Source organism: Globicephala melas, chromosome 8 (genome assembly GCF_963455315.2).
Source record: "Globicephala melas chromosome 8, mGloMel1.2, whole genome shotgun sequence".
In the NCBI taxonomy this organism is placed as follows: domain Eukaryota; kingdom Metazoa; phylum Chordata; class Mammalia; order Artiodactyla; family Delphinidae; genus Globicephala; species Globicephala melas.
The window spans coordinates 13,380,855-13,402,397 of NC_083321.1; the positions used below are offsets into that span (position 1 = coordinate 13,380,855).

The 21,543-nt window shown below is 38.3% G+C and overlaps 1 protein-coding gene across 3 annotated transcripts in view; it reads left to right on the forward strand.

The window, feature by feature from the left end:
* CKAP5 (cytoskeleton associated protein 5) overlaps positions 1-21,543 on the forward strand; it is a 106,866-nt gene that overhangs the window by 39,013 nt on the left and 46,310 nt on the right. For all 3 annotated transcript variants that reach the window (XM_060303245.2, XM_030864525.3, XM_060303246.2), the window contains exons 5-13: positions 3,384-3,555; positions 4,500-4,632; positions 5,030-5,130; positions 6,957-7,070; positions 15,508-15,612; positions 18,531-18,620; positions 18,726-18,890; positions 19,391-19,519; positions 20,286-20,468. In XM_060303245.2, coding sequence (XP_060159228.1) covers positions 3,384-3,555; positions 4,500-4,632; positions 5,030-5,130; positions 6,957-7,070; positions 15,508-15,612; positions 18,531-18,620; positions 18,726-18,890; positions 19,391-19,519; positions 20,286-20,468 — 1,192 coding nt within the window. The remainder of the gene's footprint in view (positions 1-3,383; positions 3,556-4,499; positions 4,633-5,029; positions 5,131-6,956; positions 7,071-15,507; positions 15,613-18,530; positions 18,621-18,725; positions 18,891-19,390; positions 19,520-20,285; positions 20,469-21,543) is intronic.

The window sequence follows — 21,543 nt, forward strand, 5'->3', positions numbered from 1 at the left end:
TTAGTTGCTCCACGGCACGTGGGATCTTCCCGGACCAGGGATCGAACCCATGTCCCCTGCACTGGCAGGTGAATTCTTAACCACTGCGCCACCAGGGAAGTCCCTAAATCTCTTTCTAATAAAGATGAGCGGGGGATATTTCTGACCTTTTCTCAGATTATGAATTAACTTTTTCATGGAAAAGCACTCCTCAGGGTAAGGAGCTCTGTTTCTCTTGTTATCCTCAGGCATAAATTTATGTACCTTGAAACATTGGCTGAAGTAAACCTTTGTTTAGGTGTTTTTTAAAATAAAATAGAAGCAAATGCTATACGCCTTTAAATAGAAGCATAGCAACAGAAATAGAAAATAACTTTTACTCTTATGTAATAAGTTATTTTCAACCCTAGAATTAAGTGTTGTTTGGCAGTGAAGTTTTTCATGAATGGGATCTCTTTCAGGAACAAGTGGCTGTAATTTTCTATGGAAATCTGAATTAGACAAAACACTGGTTTGTTCTGATTTGGCAGTCCTTCTAATCTGATATCCTGTCCCCAATACTTCCACATGAGATACTTTAGAAAGCAGCTCTAGTGAAATCCTGAATGTGTGACGTGTGGGTGTGAAGATCATCCCAACTCACCTCTCTTGTGATTTTGTATATGACCTACTTCTTGGAGAATACGCTTCCTTTGGTGTTTATCTTACATGAAAGTATCAAAATTCTTAAATTTTGTTAAACTGTCTTCAATTTATGTCAGTAAACTTTGTCTTTCGCTTGGTTCATAATGTTCTTATATAAAATTTGACTTTCACTTAGATTCTTTTGTGATAAAATTTTCCTCATCCCTAGCCTATTCTAGTGTAGAAGGCATGTATTTTTATGAGTAGTAAATAGTGTGTTCATTCTGTTGTCTTAGAAATTTAGTGAATTGACTGCATTGTCAAATTGGTGCTTGTCTTAATAGATCTGTCGTTAGTAATGAGTTTCTTAATAAAAATATATATTATACTATATTCTACCTTAAAATTAGAAGTTTCTAATCTGGAGTTCTGTGAACTCTGGCTATTTCATTTTTAAGCTGACTGGGAGAATAAGGGTAGAAAAAGGACAAGTTAGGTATATTGTCTTTTATGTCTTCCTTATAGATGTTGTTGTTTAGTCCCATCCTTGTATGGTTCTTTATTTGTCCTAAGGCATCTCAGAATCTATAGTAGAACTACTAGATAGCTCTCTGGGACCTTCAGGAACTGTTCAGTCCTTGGTTCCAGAGCTTCCTCAAGCTATGTATGTTAGTGGTAGCTTCAGGAGACCAAAAATGATCTGTGGCCCCTAAAACAAGTTTTTAGAACTTTTCCCCCTCTAGTAATATGTGTAATATCAAGATTAGGTTTTGTATTGTTAAGGTATCTATTTTCCATTTGGACCTGCTCCATCTGTTTTTTTTTTAAATATCTTTCAGAACTAGGCCAGGATAGTGAAACAAATAAACAAAAATCAGATGAAACAGTAGTAATGTAAAGGAAGTTTAAGAGATCCCAAATGTTAGGTTCTTCAGACACTGTGATGAGTATTCCTAAACAGAATGGTTTATCGTCGCTATAAGTTCTTATTTTTCCTTTAGTCTTAAAGGTCTGCTGAACCAAGTTAGAATTTTTTTTTCTATTAAAATAGAAGATTTTAAAGGAAATATTGAAGATCATCTGGTTTATTTTCATGCTATGATGGCTATATTTGAACCATTTACACAAACTGGTGTCTTGTTAAATATCACTTTCTAGGGAAAGTATTTTCAGTCTCCTTCTTTAACCTGTTAGAGTGTGTCAGTAGCTATTACTGAAACATTTTGTTGCATTTGTGTACATTAGATAATAGATAAATAGTATATATGGATCCTACTACAGAATGTCAATCTTCTTTCATAACTGAATCTCTCTTGCTCCAGAATTTGTTATTCAGAAATGTTAGCAGTGAGTCAGAAAGCTATATTTTTAAGTTGGGAACTTAAAAATATGATATGTGACAGATATATAATGTTAAATATACTGCCTTTTTATTTTAGTTTTTTATAAATGTATTTATTTTTATTTTATTTTTGGCTGCGTTGGGTCTTTGTTGCTGCGTACGGGCTTTAGTTGCAGTAAACGGGCTACTCTTTGTTGGTGCGAGGGCTTCTCATTTTGGTGGCTTCTCTTGTTGCGGAGCACGGGCTCTAGGCTCGCGGGCTTCAGTAGTTGTGGCATGCGGGCTCAGTAGTTGTGGTGCACGGGCTTAGTTGCTCTGCGGCATGTGAGATCTTCCTGGACCAGGGCTCAGACCTGCGTCCCCTGCATTGGCAAACAGATTCTTAACCATTGTGCCACCAGGGAAGTCCCTATACTGCCTTTTTTTTTTTTTTTTTTTTTTGCGGTACGGGGGCCTTTCACTGTTGTGGCCTCTCCTGTTGCGGAGCACAGGCTCCGGACATGCAGGCTCAGTGGCCATGGCTCACGGGCTCAGCCGCTCCGCGGCATGTGGGATCTTCCCGGATCGGGGCACGAACCCGCGTCCCTTGCATCGGCAGGTGGACTCTCAACCACTGTGCCACCAGGGAAGCCCTATACTGCCTTTTTAAGAAGTCAGAATGCAACTGTTTTCCCCATGGAAAACTGAAGCAAAGAGAGATTTAAGTTGCCTGAAGTTATAGTGTGATAGCTTCGAGTCAGGAATGAAAGACACACTGCCAGGATTGGTGATCTATCAAGTGGAGTGAATCCCCGTAATTACATAGAAGAGCTAATAAAAGCTTATTAAGGGACTTCCCTGGTGATCCAATGGGTAAGACTCCATGCTTCCAATGCAGGGAGCCTAGGTTCGAACTCTGGTTGGGGAACTAGATCCCGCATGCATGCCACAACTGAGTCCGCGTATCGCAACTACGAAGTCCACATGCTGCAACTAAAGATCCCGCATGTGGCACCGAAGATCCCGTGTGCTGCAACTAAGACCCGGCACAGGCTAAATAAATAAATAAATAAGCAAGCTTATTAAAAGTCGATTTCACTCATCTAAATATTTATAAATTGATTTGTTTCTATTTTAAACTTAATGTACATACATATGTATTTAAGATGTTACACAAGTGTTGATCCATTTTAGATTTGAGTAATTCCTAGACTGGTTACCCAGAAAGTTTTTAAATGGCAATATTATTTTGGGCTCTGGACATTAAATAATATTCTTGGAAGAATGGCATCTAAATACAGATGTTGCTATAAGTTTTTTTTTTCTTCTTCCCTAAAAAAACTCAACCTATATGTCTCTATTATATATAGATATAGAACTATGTTTGAGTGAATTCAGGCTAACACTTTACCAAAGCATATTGCATGGTGACAGTTTTTTTCCCAATTTTTACTTCTAGTGAATTTGGTTCCAAAATCATCTTACTGAAGCCAATTATCAAAGTGTTGCCAAAACTCTTTGAGTCTCGAGAGAAGGCTGTTCGAGATGAAGCCAAACTAATTGCTGTGGAGATTTATAGATGGATTCGAGATGCTCTGAGACCCCCATTACAAAGTATAAACTCTGTCCAGGTGAGGCACAAAGTTTTTTGGTTGTCTTTGTATAAGGTTAATATGAAGATATTTCCTTCCTGTCATTGTTGTTGATATTCTGTCCTTACAAATAATTATTTTTCATTCTTAATTTTGAAATCATTTTTTTCTGAGCATACCTGTTTCTACGGTTACTATGTCCTCTCAAATTAAATACTATGCATTCACCAATGCCAGTAGGTTAGTGTTGAATCTATAGCAGTTTATAAGATCCTTTTTTTAATTATTAATTACTTTATTTATTTATTTATCTTTGGCTGTGTTGGGTCTTTGTTGCGGTGCACAGGCTTCTTTTTGCGGTGGTTTCTCTTATGACAGAGCACGGGCTCTAGGCACGCGGGCTTCAGTAGTTGTGGCACGCAGGCTCAGTAGTTGTGGCTCACAGGCTCTAGAGTGCAGGCTCATTAGTTGTGGCTCACGGGCTCTAGAGTGCAGGCTCAGTAGTTGTGGCTCCGCGGCGTGTGGGATCTTCCCGGACCAGGGCTGGAACCTGTGTCACCTGCGTTGGCAGGCAGATTCTTAACCACTATGCCACCAGGGAAGTCCTATAAGATCCTTTTATAATACTTTTGGGTGGCAGGACTTAATATCTGTTTAGACAAAATGCATTCTATTTTTTATATTTCAGTTGGTTTTAGAGACATTATTTGTTGCAAATATATGTGAATTCATGAAATAATGAGAGTGTCTTAAAAAGTGGATTTTATTCTTCTAAGTGCTTAGTCATATATCTTCAGTATAGTAGATATACATCAATTTGACTCATACTACAAAATGTGCACAATTTAAATTTATCTTTTCTTGTTTGCCTTATTAGAGCCACATAAATAAGAAATTGGGTTCTGATCTATTAGTAAATATAAATATATTCTCTAATGGCAGACATATAGATATGTTTTTTAAATATTTTATGATATTTGCAGTTGAAAGAACTAGAAGAAGAATGGGTCAAACTGCCAACAGGTGCTCCTAAACCAAGTAGGTTTTTGCGTTCCCAGCAAGAACTAGAAGCTAAATTGGAACAGCAGCAGTCTGCTGGTGGAGATGCTGAGGGAGGTAAGCCACTTTTCAACGCTGGTTTCTATAAAAATTAACAAGAACTGGCCCTGTCACAGTAACCTGTGTTCACGAGGTGCATTTTATAGGATTGCTGTTTAATAAAATACATACAATCCTGTGGTTTGTAGGATTAATAATTCTGATCCCTCCTGTATCAAGATTTCATCAGGGGTGTGAAAGGACAGCTGATAACTGTTTAATAAGTAAAACTATTTCTTTTTTTTTTTTTTTTTTGGCCACACTGCGTGGCATGCAGGATATTAGCTCCCCGACCAGGGATTGAACCCATGCCCACCCCCTGCATTGGAAGGCCAAGTCTTAACCACTGGACTTCCAGGGAAGTCCCCATTTCATCCATTTTTAAGGGTTGTTTTGTTTGTTTTCCTCCTGGAAGGTGGTGACGATGGTGATGAGGTACCACAGATAGATGCTTATGAGCTTTTGGAAGCAGTAGAAATTCTTTCCAAACTTCCCAAAGACTTTTATGACAAAATTGTAAGTAATGGTAGACTTCTTTCGTTTATTTCATTTTAAATAATTACTTGAATATAATTAGAGTGCTCTTCTGAGCCCTTTTCCTGGTGCACCCTCTTCCACCCCGTATCTTCCCTAATAAAGTGAGTCAGTTGTTTCTTCTTTGTTCCCATACTACTTTGTATATGTACCTACTTTAGTCCTTCTTTTTACTTCTTGCCAGAAACCTGAACATTATTCTTGACTTATATCTTTTCCTCATTGTCTGTCTGGTTTTTACCTTTAAATATCTCTCAAATTCATCCCCCTTTCTCCATCCCCAGGATTGCTTTCTCTACCCCGGGGTTACTTCTTTTTTTTTTTCCCCCCTACCCCAGGCTTTCTTGACCTTGGCACTGTTGACATTTTTTTGCCAGATATTTCTTTGCTTGGGGAATTGCATGGGCGTTGTTGTATGTTTAGCAGCATCACTGGCCTTTACCGATCAGATATTAGTAATACCATTCCTCCAAGTCATGACAGTCAAAAATGTCTCCAGACTTTGCCAAATGTACCCCAAGAGACAAAATTATCCCCAATTGAGAAAGTTTTATCCCAGCCACTACCATCAGCTCTTGCCTTGTATGCTGCTATAATCTTCTTACAAGATACCCTGTCTGCTCTTGCCTCCTTCCCATCATATTTCACAATATAATTAGAGGTGTCATTTTTGAAAATGGAAATCTTCCCATAGTATTGCCTCATTAAAATCCTTCAATGGCTTCCATGGGTTTTAAGATGATGTCTGAAATCATACTGTAGCCATTGAGGTGTGATTTATGGTACCTTTGAGGTCCCCACTTACCTTCCAGCCACATCTCTAATTCCTCTCACTCTCCATGCTCCAGTCATACTGAATTTCTCCTGGCATCAAATGTGCCAAACTTTTTTTCCCCCCTAAACTCTAGGCCTTAATATGCTGTTCTTTCTGCCTATAACATTCTCCTCCCCCCATTTACCTCATAATAACTCTTCATTGTCTAGATCCCACCTTAAGCATCACTTCTTGGGGGAGATTGTACCTGAAAGCCTAAACTGGGCTAAGTCCTCTTGTTGTATTACCAAAGCAGCTTGTACTTCTCCTGTCACAGTCGTCATGACCTGATAGTTATTTATTGAAGATCATCCTACCTCTGCTATCAGCTCCTTGAGTATCCTGTTGTCTTCTGATTAACAAATAAATATTTGATAAATTGAATTGAATTGTAATTCCTTCAGGGTGATGGGTTTGTCATCTTGTTTTTATCCCCAGTTCTCTCCAACAGTGGATATTCGAATTCTAGTGAAGCATATTGTACTTTATATACACAAAACAAAAAATTAGCATTATACCTACAATCTGGAAAACTAATATCCAGGATTAGAACAGTATTGGTTGTTGGTTATATGTTTGTTCTTTTCTGGTCTTTCTAATGTTATCAATATGGAAATTCCTCTCTCCTGTAGATGTGCCGCTGTGAGATATGCTAGAAATGCTTTCTATTAATGTTTTCTGTTTAACACTTGCTTAAAGTTTACCCAGAAAATGAGAAGGAAAAGTCTATGGCATTTCATTCTGTTTACTTATTGTAGAACATTAGGGTTATGAAATGTTACAAAAATACTTTTAATATATGAACAAAATTTTATGTATATGAGCAAAACATTGTGATTGGCTACACAGTTTTGTAATTTTGATTTCTGACTAGCTTTAGAAAGTTTCTGAAAACAAAAGATATATATCTTTGAATTAGTAGCATGCAAGAAATAGACTTTTATTTTGCGCTCTTATTTTCTGTTCTACAAGTGACTCATATTGTGTCTTGTAGGAGGCAAAAAAATGGCAAGAAAGAAAAGAAGCCCTGGAAGCTGTAGAAGTACTAGTGAAAAACCCCAAACTGGAAGCAGGCGATTATGCAGATTTAGTAAAAGCTTTGAAGAAGGTAAATGTGAGGAGTTTCAGCATTGGTATCCCAACAGCAGACCAGGCCATTGAGTTTTTCTTCATCAGTCAATCTTTTTTTTACCACAGTTGCATTGCCATTTAGGGAACACTATTGATGGTTTTTGAATTATAGGCATACATTTTTTTAAGGATTATTTAAAATGACTGTCCTAGGCTAGTTTAGAGGGATTGGTTTTCAATCTTTGTTTATTATCACTTTGACTTTAAATATGCTGTTTGGTAGCTTGTACAAATGTCAAGAAATAGAGAATCTTGCTGATCTAGAACCAGATATTCTAGTTTTATAATTCTACAGAATGAGCTTTTTAAATTGGCTCTATTTAATGGGACAAATATTAAATATGAAGAGTGTTTTTCATTAGATAGCAAGGGATACCACCTTGTATTATATCAGCATGTAAAGTACAGGATCTGGGGATATGTGGTCAATTATAAAGCAGGTAAGTACTAAATAAGAAAGAAATATTTTAGGAAATACTCCTTTGTTATTGCTTAGGTCCAAACAAGTTGAATGCTGGGGTGTATATTTTTGTATGTACTGACTTTTCATAAAGTCTGAAAGTATAGATCAGACAATTGTGGATGTAGTTATAGAGCTTAATAACAAACTTTTTTTTAAAAATTTACTCATTTAATTAATTTATTTGTGGCTGCGTTGAGTCTTCGTTGCTGCGTGTGGACTTTCTCTAGTTTGTGGCCAGCGGGGGCTACTCTTCATTGCAGTGCACAGGATTCTCATTGCGGTGGCTTCTCTTGTTGTATAGAGCGCAGGCTCTAGGCACACGGGCTTCAGTAGTTGTGGCACACAGGCTCAGTAGTTGTGGCTCATGGGCTTTAGAGTGCAGGCTCAGTAGTTGTGGCACACAGGCTTAGTTGCTCCGCAGCATGTGGGATCTTCCCAGAACAGGGCTCGAACCCATGTCCCCTGCCTTGGCAGGCAGATTCTTAACCACTGCACCACCAGGGAAGTCCCTGAAGACATTTTCTTGAATATAGCAAGGATGAAAATGTTTTGTTTGCTTCTTCAGCCTGAAATTGCAGAGGATTAGCATGGTGGAGGGAGGAGGTTACTCTTTAATTATATGTGTATATAAGAGTAATTCTCATTATTCATAGTACTTATGTTCTGTAAAGTCACCACAGACACTGAATTAGCAAATGCTGAACCATTGCTCCAAGGGAAGATACAGCGTTAAGGTCCTGCAACCCTCTGGTCACATTTTCATCAACCGATCAATGCATAACCTTGTTTTATTCTGTTTGAAGACATCTTATTCAGTATGTATTATTGATCCATTAACATTGAACTCACAGCCAACAGAAATATAACTCGTGCCTGAACAAAGCCTACCTCACACATTTATTTTCTCCGAAAGGGACATCACAGCACTTTTGCACATAGGAACACCAGACAACACTTCAGCAGTACACTTCGGGGCCATTTTAAACAGTGAAAGCCCCAATCAAAAGCACAAAAATGCAAAAAACCAAGGCAGTAAATAGACTACGAGAAAGATACTTGGGTACAGTCTGAGAGCTGAAAGAAGAAGGCAGAGTATTGCATTGTTCACCTCAGCTGGGAATGTGCACATCCGGCAACATAGATTTTTCCTAGCTCTGTGCTTGTCTGTGAGTGACCAGGAAAGTGCCTCAATTATTGATTTGGGACTTATAAGTTAATTTTAATGTGTGGATGAATTCACAAATATGAAATCCATAAATAATGAGGATGGACCATATCTTCTCACAGTCACCCTTCCTTTGCTTTCCTCCAAGTAGGATTTGGAGACAGGGATATTATTTGTCAAAATCGTTGTTCATCAGTCTTCAATCTTGAAGAGCCAAAGACCCAGGCAAGACTACAGTCGTCTCTTGGTATCCCCGATGGGGGGAGGGGGGGTGTTCCAGGAGCTCCCACCTATACTAAATCTGTTCAAGTTCCTTGTATAAAAAGGCATAGTACAATGAATACTGTTGGCCCTCCATATCTGCAGTTATGGAGGACTGACTGTAATTAAAAGGGAATTGCCCCAGGGAAAACATTTTGCCAACCTGGAGCCTGGGAGGAAAAAGGAAGGGTAGAAGGTGGTAAGGGAAATGAGATTCTAGTGGCCTTGAAGAGAGCTTCAGATTTTCTGTAAGTTCTAGCATATAATTTTTATCAGGAATCTTATGGAAACATATTGCACTGAATTCTCAATGGCTCAAATAAAAGCTTTTATTTTTCCCTATGTAATGATCAGGAATGTTAATTGGAATCAGGAATGTTAATAGTTGATGTTCTCTACATGCATTTTCTTAGGATATTATATTTTCAAATGAAGACTGTTCTGTGATTTCCATTGGCATTGTGACTATGAATATAAGCTCTGTCTGTATTCTATACAGAGAAGATTATGGGTCTTTATATTTGGGTAGACATAGACAGTGGATTTCTGTGAGATCTTAGGGTAGCAGGAGGCACTTTCCCTCTTTACATGGTGGAGTGGGGGCAACCAATCAAAGGCAACAAACAAGTAAAAAGAAACTTAATTTTGTGGCTAAAATATTTAAAATAATGAAAAGTTAATGTCAATGTAAATTAACATGACATTTTGTGGGGGTTTTTTGGTTTTTTGTTTGTTTTTTTATTTTTGGCTGTGTTGGGTCTTCATTGCTGCGTGCTGGCTTTCTCTAGTTGCAACGAGTAGGGGCTACTCTTCGTTGCGGTGCATGTGCTTCCCATGGAGGTGGCTTCTCTTGTTGCAGAGCACGAGCTCTAGGAGCATGGGCTTCAGTAGTTGTGGCACACGGGCTTCAGTAGTTGTGGCTCGTGGGCTCTAAAGCGCAGGCTCAGTTGTTGTGGTGCATGGGCTTAGTTGCTCTGCGGTATGTGGGAGCTTCCAGGACCAGGGATCGAAGCCATGTCCCCTGCATTGGCAGGCGGATTCTTAACCACTGTGCCTCCAGGGAAGTCCAACATTTTGTTTTGGTTTTTTAAATCAGTTTACTGTTTTTATGTTTTTTAATTATTTATTTATTTATCTATTGCGGTACACGGGCCTCTCACTGTTGTGGCCTCTCCCGTTGCGGAGCACAGGCTCCGGACGCGCCGGCTCAGCGGCCATGGCTCACGGGCCCAGCTGCTCCACGGCATGTGGGATCTTCCCGGACCAGGGCACAAACCCGTGTCCCCCGCATCGGCAGGCGGACTCTCAACCACTGCGCCACCAGGGAAGCCCTGTTTTTTTAATTTTTATTTATTTATTTATTGGCTGTGTTGAGTCTTCGTTGCTGTGCGTGGGCTTTCTCTAGTTGTGGTGAGCGGGGGCTACTCTTCGTTGCGATGCATATGCTTTTCATTGCGATGGCTTCTCTTGTTGTGGAGCACGGACTCTAGGCGCTCGGACTTCAGTAGTTGTAGCATGAGGGCTCAGTAGTTGTGGCACACGGGCTTAGTTGCTCCAAGGCATATGGGATCTTTCCAGACCAGGTTTCGAACTTGTGTCCCCTGCATTGGCAGGTGGGTTCTTAACCACTCTGCCACCAGGGAAGCCCTATATATGTTCTTTTTCATATTCTTTTCCTTTATGGTTTATCCCAGGAAATGGAATATAGTTTCCCGTGCTATACAGTAGGACCTTGTTGTTTATCCATCCTATATATACTAATTTGTATCTACTAATCCCAAACTCCCAATCCTTCCTTCCCCCACCCACTCTCCACGCCATATTCATATTATATTCACCTGTGTTGGTCTTTGTAGACCCATCCCTCTTCCTTCCGTAAATAGTTTCTTCTCTCTAGTGTCTTTATGAAGTAATCTTACTAATTTCCCAATTTTACCCTTTAACGCAAATAGTAAAAAACTATTCATTTTGAAATTCCTTATGATATTCCTGAAGTTATTTCATAAACTGTCTTCTTCTAAGTTGTCACCTGACCTAGCATATTTTGATGGCTTTCTTGTTCTCACGGGTTATAGTTCTTTATAAGATTCCTTTTCTCCCTCCCTCCCACCCCTCAGATAGCTTCTTTGACTTTGTCAATTACCTATGGATATTGGTTGGTATATATATATTTTTTCATCTTTAAGATGTGGGTTTTCAAGGTGTTTTATTATATAATCTCCATTGACTTTCTCTGTGTTATTAACACTTTTTCACTTGGTCTTTCTTGGTCTTTCTTTTTCTTGTATTCATTATAGTTTTCTAAACACAATCATGATGGGTTTTGGGGGGTTTTTGGTTTGTTTGTTTGGTTAACAGTGTTTTTGTTTTGATTACTGTTTAGTGGCTTACACTACTAGTTAAAGTTAAATACTAATTATTACTTAAAATCACATTGTAGGCCTAGATTTATGGGAGAAGTGACAGCACTTTTAATTACAGAATATTTCCCATTATTTAGGTTAAATTAACATTGTGAGCTAAAGCTTTCATTCCCAGCTCTAGAACAGAGTTGCTGAGTTTTTCCTCAACGTTGGAATAGAGTCCTCCCACATACACTGTTTTTCTTAAAAATAAACACTTTTCCATATTCCCCACTCCCGTTTTGTTTTTTGTTTGTTTGTTTGCTTGTTTTGGCCACACGGCACGGCATGCGGGATCTTAGGAACCCGTGCCCCCTGCATTGGGAGTGCGGAGTCTTAACCATTGGACCACCAGGGAAGTCCCCCCACCACTCCCATTTCTCAGTTAAGAACAACTTGTTTAATCAAACTGAGATGTGTGACAGTGAGTGTTAATATGCAGATATTGTAATAGATGCCTGGTTCATCGCTCACCAATAAATTCATTCAATCTTCTATTATATCCTGAACTATAATAGGTTCACAAGATCCTCTTCAAAACTTTACATTAGGATCATCAGTGTCTGAGATTCAACTTCCACTGGGTATTGATCTAATGGTAACTTTAGAGGTAGTCTCTCTCTCTTTTTTTTTTAATTAAGAACGTCTTCTTTTTTAAAAATTTTTAAATTTATTTTTGGCTGCGTTGGGTCGTCGTTGCTGTGCACAGCCTTTCTCTAGTTGTGGCAGTCGGGCTACTCTGCCTTGCAGTGCGCGGGCTTCTCATTGCCGTGGCTTCTCTTGTTGCAGAGCACAGGCTCTAGCGGGCTTCAGTAGTTGCAGCACGCGGGCTCAGTAGTTGTGGCTCTCGGGCTCTAGAGCACAAGCTCAGTAGTTGCGGTGCACAAGCATAGTTGCTCCACGGCATGTGGGATCTTCCCAGACCAGGGCTCAAACCCATGTGCCCTATATTGGCAGGCAGATTCTTAACCACTGCGCCACCAGGGAAGTCTCTAGAGGTAGTCTCTTTTTTCTTTTTTTTTTGCGATACGCGGGCCTCTCACTGTTGTGGCCTCTCCCGATGCGGAGCACAGGCTCTGGACGCGCAGGCTCAGCAGCCACGGCTCACGGGCCCAGCCGCTCCGCAGCATGTGGGATCTTCCCAGACCGGGGTACAAACCCATGTCCCCTGCATCGGCAGGCGGACTCTCAACCACTGCACCACCAGGGAAGCCCTAGAGGTAGTCTCTTAAGGATGGGATTGAATGATGGCCTTTAACTGGGGCAGTATAACAAAATCACCTTTTGAGCTGTATTAAAATACTGATATCCAAATCCCATCACAAATTCATTGAACTAGGACCTCTTGGAATGGGGCCTGGCATGTTTTTGATGACCATTCCTAGAATATACATTTAGATGTTAAATATAAAGTCTAGCATGTAAATAATACCTGAGATGCTTTGGTAAGGAAAAATAATCCAGACGTTTACAAATACCAATAATGTGTTCAATACAAAACTGAATAGAATTTTTACTCCATAGATTTATAGTAATTACAGATTTAACAAAATGTTTATTAGGACCCTGATCTCATCTTCTCATAAGGAAAATGAATTTGCCATGAGTTTACAGGGAGAATATGCTTTAGTAAAGAGAGCAAAAGCTTTGGAGTCAAAGCAGACCTAGGTTTGAATCACAGCACTGCCGTTGGCTAGCTCTGTGACCTTGAGCATGTTAATCTCTATTTTTTTAAAAATAAATTTATTTATTTTTGCCTTTGTTGGGTCTTCGTTGCTGCACGCAGGCTTTCTCTAGTCGCGGCGAGCTGGGGCTACCGTTCGTTGCAGTGCAGTCTTCTCAGTGCGGTGGCTTCTCTTGCTATGGAGCACAGGCTTTAGGCACGTAGGTTTCAGTAGTTGTGGCGCACAGGCTCAGTAGGTGTGGCTCACGGGCTTAGTTGCTCCGTGGCATGTGGGATCTTCCTGGACCAGGGCTTGAACTCGTGTCCCCTGCATTGGCAGGCGGATTCTTAACCACTGCGTCACCAGGGAAGTCCTCTATTTAATTCTTGAAATCCACAAAATTGAGATAGTAATAGTACCTGCTTTATAGGGTTTGAGTGAAAATTAAAATAAGGATTATAAAGCACCTATAAAATTTTGGCATCTAATGTTTTAAATTTTTTATTGGGGTATAGTTGCCTTACAATGTTGTGTTAGTTTCTGCTGTACAGCAAAATGAATCAGCTATACATATACATATATCCCCTCTTTTTTGGATTTCTTTCCCATTTAGTTCACCGCAGTGCATTAAGTAGAGTTCCGTGTGCTATACAGTATATTCTCATTAGTTATCTATTTTATACATAGTATCAATAGTGTATATGTGTCAATCCCAATCTCCCAGTTCCTCCCACCCCACCCCACCTTCCCCCTTGGTATCCATACATTTGTTTTCTACATCTGTGTCCCTATTTCTGCTTTGCAGGTAAGATCATCTGTACCATTTTTCTAGATTCCACATGTATGCGTTAATATACAATATTTGTTTTTCTCTTTCTGGCTTACTTTACTCTGTATGACTCTCTCTGTGTCCATCCATGTCTCTACAAATGATTCAGTTTTGTTCCTTTTTATGGCTGAGTAATATTCCAGTGTGTGTGTGTGTGTGTGTGTGTGTGTGTATATATGTATATATGTATATATATATATACCACATTTTCTTTATCCATTCCTCTGCTGATGGACATTTAGGTTGCTTCCATGTCCTGGCTATTGTAATTAGTGCTGCTGTGAACATTGGGGTGCATGTGTCTTTTTGAATTATGGTTTTCTTTGGGTATATACCCAGTAATGGGATTGCTGGGTCATATGGTAGTTCTGTTTTTAGTTTTTGAAGTTGTTTTTAATAAATGTTAGTCTTTTAACCCTTACTCCTCAGCACTTAGGGAATATATGTAGGTGCCAAATAGAACTTCGTTGAATGCTATGCATTAGGGGTTCTTTAATTCAGGGAATCTGGAATGAAGTGTTCTGCTTATGAAATACCAGATCTTAGGGATAAAGTCCAAAATAGAATGGAAGCATTACTTCTACCTGGGAAAAGAGTGAAAAAACAAGGGTTTGGGAGCGCTTAAAAGTAAAGCAGCTTTTTAACACCTTCTGACTTGAGCAGTATACCAAAGTAAAATCTCATTAGGAAGGAACTGAGGCATAGTCACTGTCTTGCTAGATTGACACAAATGCAGCTACTATCTATGACTTTTGATAAGTTCTGGGCCTTGTAGGGTATGCTGTCGGAGGGTGGTAGTATAAACATTGCTGGAGGAGACTCTGCTAAGAGACTCTGAATACAAGTCTGATGATCACTACATAACTAAAATGGCAGCTGCAAGGCCAGAAGCTCCCTCAGAGGAATGGTTGCAATGGCATTTGCAATTTAGAGTCCACATCAGCTTCTTTTTTTTTTTATTTAATTTTTTTATTGAAGTATAGTTGATTTACAGTGCTGTGCCAATCTCTGCTGTACAGCAAAGTGACTCAGTTATACACATATAGACATTCTTTTTTTTAATATTCTTTTCCATTATGGTTTATCACAGGATATTGAATATAGTATAGTTCCCTGTGCTATACAGTAGGACCTTGTTATTTATCCATCCTATATATAATAGTTTACATCCCATCAGCTTCTTGAAGGTACCTACAACAGTTTCTACTGGTGTTTCTTGGGTATAAATTTTAGAGCTGCTACTCTGTGGTGTCTTTTGGAGATACACCGTCTTTTGGCTTTCCCTGTCCCAAAGCAAAGTCAGCAGGCCTCCAGCTTCTCTGCCATTATCAGAGTCACCTCCTGCACAGTTGTGCAATGCTGACAGCCCATACTACCACAAATGGAGCGTTAGCGATTTGACCTGGTTTTATGTATATTTTACCGGTAGAACTTTAAGATAGGAGACTAAACATAATGAAGGGAAGCTCCCAAATTTCATATTGTCAAGGAAGAATCTTTCCTCTTTTGTAGGAAACAAAGTTGGCTATTCATTACATAATAGCTTTCAGAGTTCTTTTAAGAATAAATTTTCAGTTCCCTTCTATGGGGCTGTGACTCTTTTGTTTTCCTTTCTTTCCACCCTCTGTAGGTTGTTGGAAAGGACACCAATGTCATGTTGGTGGCTCTGGCAGCAAAATGTCTTACTGGCCTGGCTGTTGGGCTAAGGAAGAAATTCGGACAATATGCAGGACACGTAAGTAACACTCCTTTTTTTGATACAAATCAACAACGTTATCAAGAATGGCAGGCTAGTTTGCTTTATGCTTTAAAACAGCTTTTTGGCACAGATCTTTATATATATGGGGAAAGTAAATTTCTCACTAAGTTTTGTTAATACTGAGCATAACTCCTTACAACATTTCAATAAAAATGTCAGTTGTAACTAAATTCACTAGCTTTATGTAGAAAATCAGGCACTTGACCTAAAGTACTTAGTTCAATTGATTTGCCTATTACTTATTTACTTATATCTTGCTTTGCTCTTAAAATATTATATACAGTATAACAGTATGAAGTATAACTTGTGATAACCAGAACAGAGTAAAAATGAGAGCAGGAAAGACAATATAAAACCGGAAGTGAGATTAATATATAAAGTGTATTTTATGGTGTTTTTCTATTTTAAAAAGTAGTTTACTTATATACTTGAGACATCTTATATAGGTTACACTGTTGGTGATATATCAGTTTATTATAAGAAACTCTGACTAGAGACATTCGTTGAACATAAATTTGGAAGCAATCAAGTTTGCTAACAGTTTTAACAAATTGCGATGTTTTCTTTAATTCTGGCATCTGTCAGTTGGCCTCTAAATCTCATCTGTATTACTTAAAATGGCTCAGCATCCTGAATATTGACCGTAGTGAACTTTAGGGTTTAACTTGCTAGCCACTGATCATTTGATTCCCTGGATTGACTTTTGAGAGTCTCCTAATAGTCTGTAGTCATGTGTCAGTTTTATATTGAAGCAAACATCAAACCTCACTTAGTTATGGTATTTGGAGCTTGCTTACTCATAGCATTAAAAATAATTTCAGAGAACTCAACTGAAAAAAATAAGACACTACCAAATAAAAATAAATCATGACTAGCTTGTTACCAGGGAAATAAAAATAAGGAGGGTCTTTAAAACCCTTAAACGTGTAAATCACAAATTGGAGTAAAATTATAATCATTATGTTTATAGTAATCATTACTTACTATATAATATCTCTGTGTGTGTATGGTATCGAGTGTATTGATTAGCTTTTGGTCAGTTTTGTGTTACTTAGAATATTTTATACTTCTGTATTATAATTTTTCAAGCTAGAAAACAATCTTTAAAGTACATTTTAATTTACTAAATTTATAGTTAGATGATTACCTGACCATTTAGTTTGAATTCTGATTCTGGCTTTGTGACATTTTGGTATGCAGCTTAAAGAATGTCTCTAGTGCTTTATAGTTTGGGGTATTTGTCTCCCCTTAAAATTACATTATATACAGTGTTTGATATCAAGCACGTTAGTGTGGTTCAGCTTTATTTTCCTTAGCTACTTATAAACTGTCTTTTTGACAATATATATAAAAGTGAACTTTAGCTTTATAGCTATTAAAATATCTTGATTTTTGATTGGCAGGGGGCAAAATGGGTAAAGGAAGTCAATTGTATGGTGACGGATGAAAACTAGACTTTTGGTGGTGAGCACGCTATAGTGTATACAGAAATCGAATTATAATGTGGTACACATGAATCTTAGATAATGTTATGAACCAGTGTTACATCAATAAAAACAGTTTTTAAAAGTATATTGATTTTCAGGTTTATTACTAACTCTTAGTATTAAAAAGTCTTTTATATTTCTCCATGGAAACTGTATTCCTTCTGATCTGTATCACTTCTATGAAATTTTTTTTAAAAATTGGGTTGGGGGGAGGTGCCATTGAGCTTTGCTAGATATTTTAGACCTTAAAAAGCAACTTTAATTTGCCTGCCAGCACAGTGCCTGGCTACATATACTCAATACATATACTTGGTATTCAATAAATATTTAATGAATTAGTGATAGTTTATAAGATAAACATTATAAAAATTCTAACTTTACTGATCTAAACTTAGTACTTGAGTAAGAAGACACAGTTCTGATCAAAATTGCTGGGCTTCCCTGGTGGCACAGTGGTTGAGAGTCCGCCTGCCGATGCAGGGGACACGGGTTCGTGCCTGGTCCGGGAAGATCCCACATGCCGCGGAGCGGCTGGGCCCGTGAGCCATGGCCGCTGAGCCTGTGCGTCCGGAGCCTGTGCTCTGCAGCGGGAGAGGCCCCAACAGTGAGAGGCCCGTGTACTGCAAAAAAAAAAAAAAAAAAAAAAAAAGCTATAATTTCTGGTACTGTTTCTTTTTTCTTTAGTGTAGTGAAGAGGCAGAAGACATCTCAGTCCAAGTGAGGGCTATCAGAATCTTGGGTGGGGAGGAAGAATTGTATACTATACCTGTTCCCCTACCCTAAATCCACCTAGTTGAGAATCATTTTGTCCAATAAGAGTTGTTACTGATAAAAATGATTGTAAGGTTGCATATAAGGTACAGGTGCAAAAAAAAGGTTGAGAAACATTGCTGTGGTGGTATAGGCATAAGATTGTTCCAGCATAAGATTCTTATGCCCTTCAAGAAAGGAAATGACTTCTTAATCCAACTTAGATGTTTATTTTTTTGTTTATTTTGGTAGAGGCAAACATTGTTTTAATAAGTTTTATTGAGCTATAACTTACATACTATAAAATTCACCGTCTTAAAGTATATAATTCAGTGGTTTTAGTATATTCATAAGGGTGTGTTACCATCACTACTATCTAATTCCAAAACATTTTCACCACCCCAAAAAGAAACCCTATATCCATTAGCAGTCACTCCCCATTCTCCCCTCCCCCAGACCCTGGCAACAACTGATAATCTTTTCTGCTTCTGTGGATTTGAAGTTTTGTACAAATGGAATAATACACGTGTGGTCCTTTGTGACTGGCATCTTTCACTTAGCATAATGTTTTCAAAGTTCATCCATGTTGTAGCATATATCAGTACATCATTCCTTTTTTTTTTTTGCCGAATACATTCCAACTATTCACTTTTAAAGGTTGTACCAACCATTTTGGAGAAATTCAAAGAGAAGAAGCCTCAAGTGGTACAAGCCCTGCAGGAGGCAATTGATGCAATCTTTCTTACTGTAAGTTGAGTTTGTGGTTTTGTCTAAAGTAAAGTTTGTCAATGTAATATTTTGATTGTTCTTTACATTTGAGAAAAGCTTATTGACCACATTTTCTTTCTAAAGACCACACTACAGAACATCAGTGAGGATGTTTTAGCAGTAATGGATAATAAAAATCCAACCATCAAGCAGCAGACATCTCTTTTTATTGCAAGAAGCTTCCGCCACTGCACTGCTTCTACCCTGCCAAAGAGCTTACTAAAGCCCTTTTGTGCTGCTCTACTTAAGGTATAGACTTTCTTTGAAACTGAGGAAATATTTTATACCTAGGCAAGATTTTGTTTTTTCTACTGATTGTGTACAGTGACTACTTGACTTTAAGACTGTAGATTATTGTCTTTTGAGGAGAGACCCTCTGTAGCTTTGAAAATTGAATCCAAATTCTTGTATTATTTATGTTCCTGTTCTTGAAGAAAAGCACAAATTAGCTTTATAATTTCACTAACTACTAAAACTTTTATTTCTTATTTGGCCCATAAACTGATATTCAGCTGGATCTGGTCAAGCACAGGCATCCAGTTTAGAATATTTAAAGATCATTTGAGTATGAAGCATTTTAGATAGAGGGTAAGAGGAAGGGTAACTTAATTGGCAAATAGAAAGCTAAGCTTAGATTCTGTGAATTGTAAAAAGCAAATTCTTTATCTAACAACCATCAGTCTGAATTAAAATCAGTAATACCTAAAGAACCTTGTATCAAGATCATCTTGCTTACTTCCGGACTATAGCACATCAATGATTCTGCTCCTGAAGTCAGAGATGCTGCATTTGAAGCATTGGGTACTGCTTTGAAGGTGGTTGGTGAGAAAGCAGTAAACCCATTCTTAGCTGATGTCGACAAACTCAAGCTTGATAAGGTAGGTTAGTAATGGGTTTTAATGAAATTGGATAGCAGTCCTGTCTCTGTGCAATATGGGTTTGTTTACTGGTATCCTTTTGATCAGAATTTCTTGATTAGTAGAAATATCTTTCAAATTATAAAAAATAAAATAAAATAAAATTGAGTGACCAATCTGTAGAGGAGGTAAAAATGATGTTTTAAGTTAATTTCATTTCTAATATCTGGAAAATTGCCTTTCTAAATATGAATGTCTTCCATCAAAAATATGGTTATTGTTTATTTTTAATTTTCATTGGAGTATAGTTGATTTACAGTGTTGTGTGAGTTTCTGCTGTACAGTAAAGTGAATCAGTTATACATATATCCATTCTTTTTTAGATTCTTTTTCCATATAGGTCATTACAGATTATTGAGTAGAGTTCCCTCTGCTATACAGTAGGTCCTTATTAGTTATCTATTTTATATATAGTAGTGTGTATATGTCAATCCTAATCTCCCTATTTATCCCTCCCCCCCTTCCCCCCGGTAAACGTAAGTTCATTTTCTACAAAAATGTGGTTATTGTAAGTTTAGTAAATTCTCATTTGCATAGAAATATAATGTAAGACGTCATTAATGTATATCTGCTGCCAAGAAAATATGGATAATTTATCTTTGTTGAAAAGGAAACTTTTCTCTCTGAATTCTCATGTAGTTGTGGTTTAGAAGTGACTTATTAAGTAATGTAATGATTGTGTTTCAAAGTTAGGCTCAGTGACGTCTATCTCAATTTCATTCTCCAGATCAAAGAATGTTCAGAAAAAGTAGAGCTCGTACATGGTAAGAAAGCTGGACTTGCAGCTGACAAGAAGGAGTTCAAGCCTGTGCCGGGAAGAGCTGCTGCTTCGGGGGCTACAGGAGATAAGGACACAAAGGACATTTCAGCACCCAAACCAGGACCCTTAAAAAAGGCACCTGCTACTAAGGTTAATAGATGACTTGGAATATATGGTTTAAAAATTAGAATTTAGTAAGGTAGGGTCTGAATCTCAGGTTCAGGGTTGTTCTTCAATATGATTTCATTTGAGGGATGAACTCATTACAACATTCAAAATACAGCAGAGCATCTTTTAATGAAGACAGCATATTCCAATAGTACATTTGGTTATTTGAAACCTATATAGAGATAAAAATGGTAATGAAGATACAGGAGTACATTTTAAAGCATCAGAAAGTATCAATAAATAATGAAATAGGGACTTCCCTGGTGGCGCAGTGGTTAAGAATCCACCTGCCAATGCAGGGGACACGAGTTCGATTCCTAGTCTGGGAAGATCCCACATGCCACAGAGCAACTAAGCCCGTGTGCTACAACTGCTGAGCCCACGTGCCACAACTACTGAAGCCTGCGCACCTAGAGCCTGTGCTCCGCAACAAGAGAAGCCTGCACACCACAGCAAAGAGTAGCCCCTGCCTGCTGCAACTAGAGAAAGCCCACGTGCAGCAACAGACCCAATGCAGCCAAAAATAAATAAAATAAATTTATTAAAAATAATAATGAAATAGTATGGCAAGGTACATAACATTAATAATGTAAGTTCATTTTCTAACTTAACATAAGGTCATTTTGCTAATAATGCTCTGGAATTGCAGCACCGAGTCTCCGTTCCATCAGGGTCTCACTTTCTAGTGTAGAAGAGGGGGAAATGACCAAGGGCAAATATGGCATTCTTACAGTGAACACTTTTCTTGGACTGGATTCTCTTAAGCATGAAGTTATCTGCTGAAAATGCAAGAAGTTTGATTCTCTTTTCCACCCTGAGCCCCAGCCTGGAGTTAGGAGAAGAGAACTGATATTTAGTGAGCTTTACTTTGTGAAGCATTTTACCTACATAATCTTATTTAATCATCATAACAATCCTTGAGATAAGGGTTTTGTGATCCCTGTTTTTCCAGAAAAGGAAACTGGGGCTCAGCAAGGTTACATATCCTGCACATGCTCTTACAATTCACTTGTTTGTTTATTCTGTCTCCCCACACTGTATTGTAAACTTTAAAGGA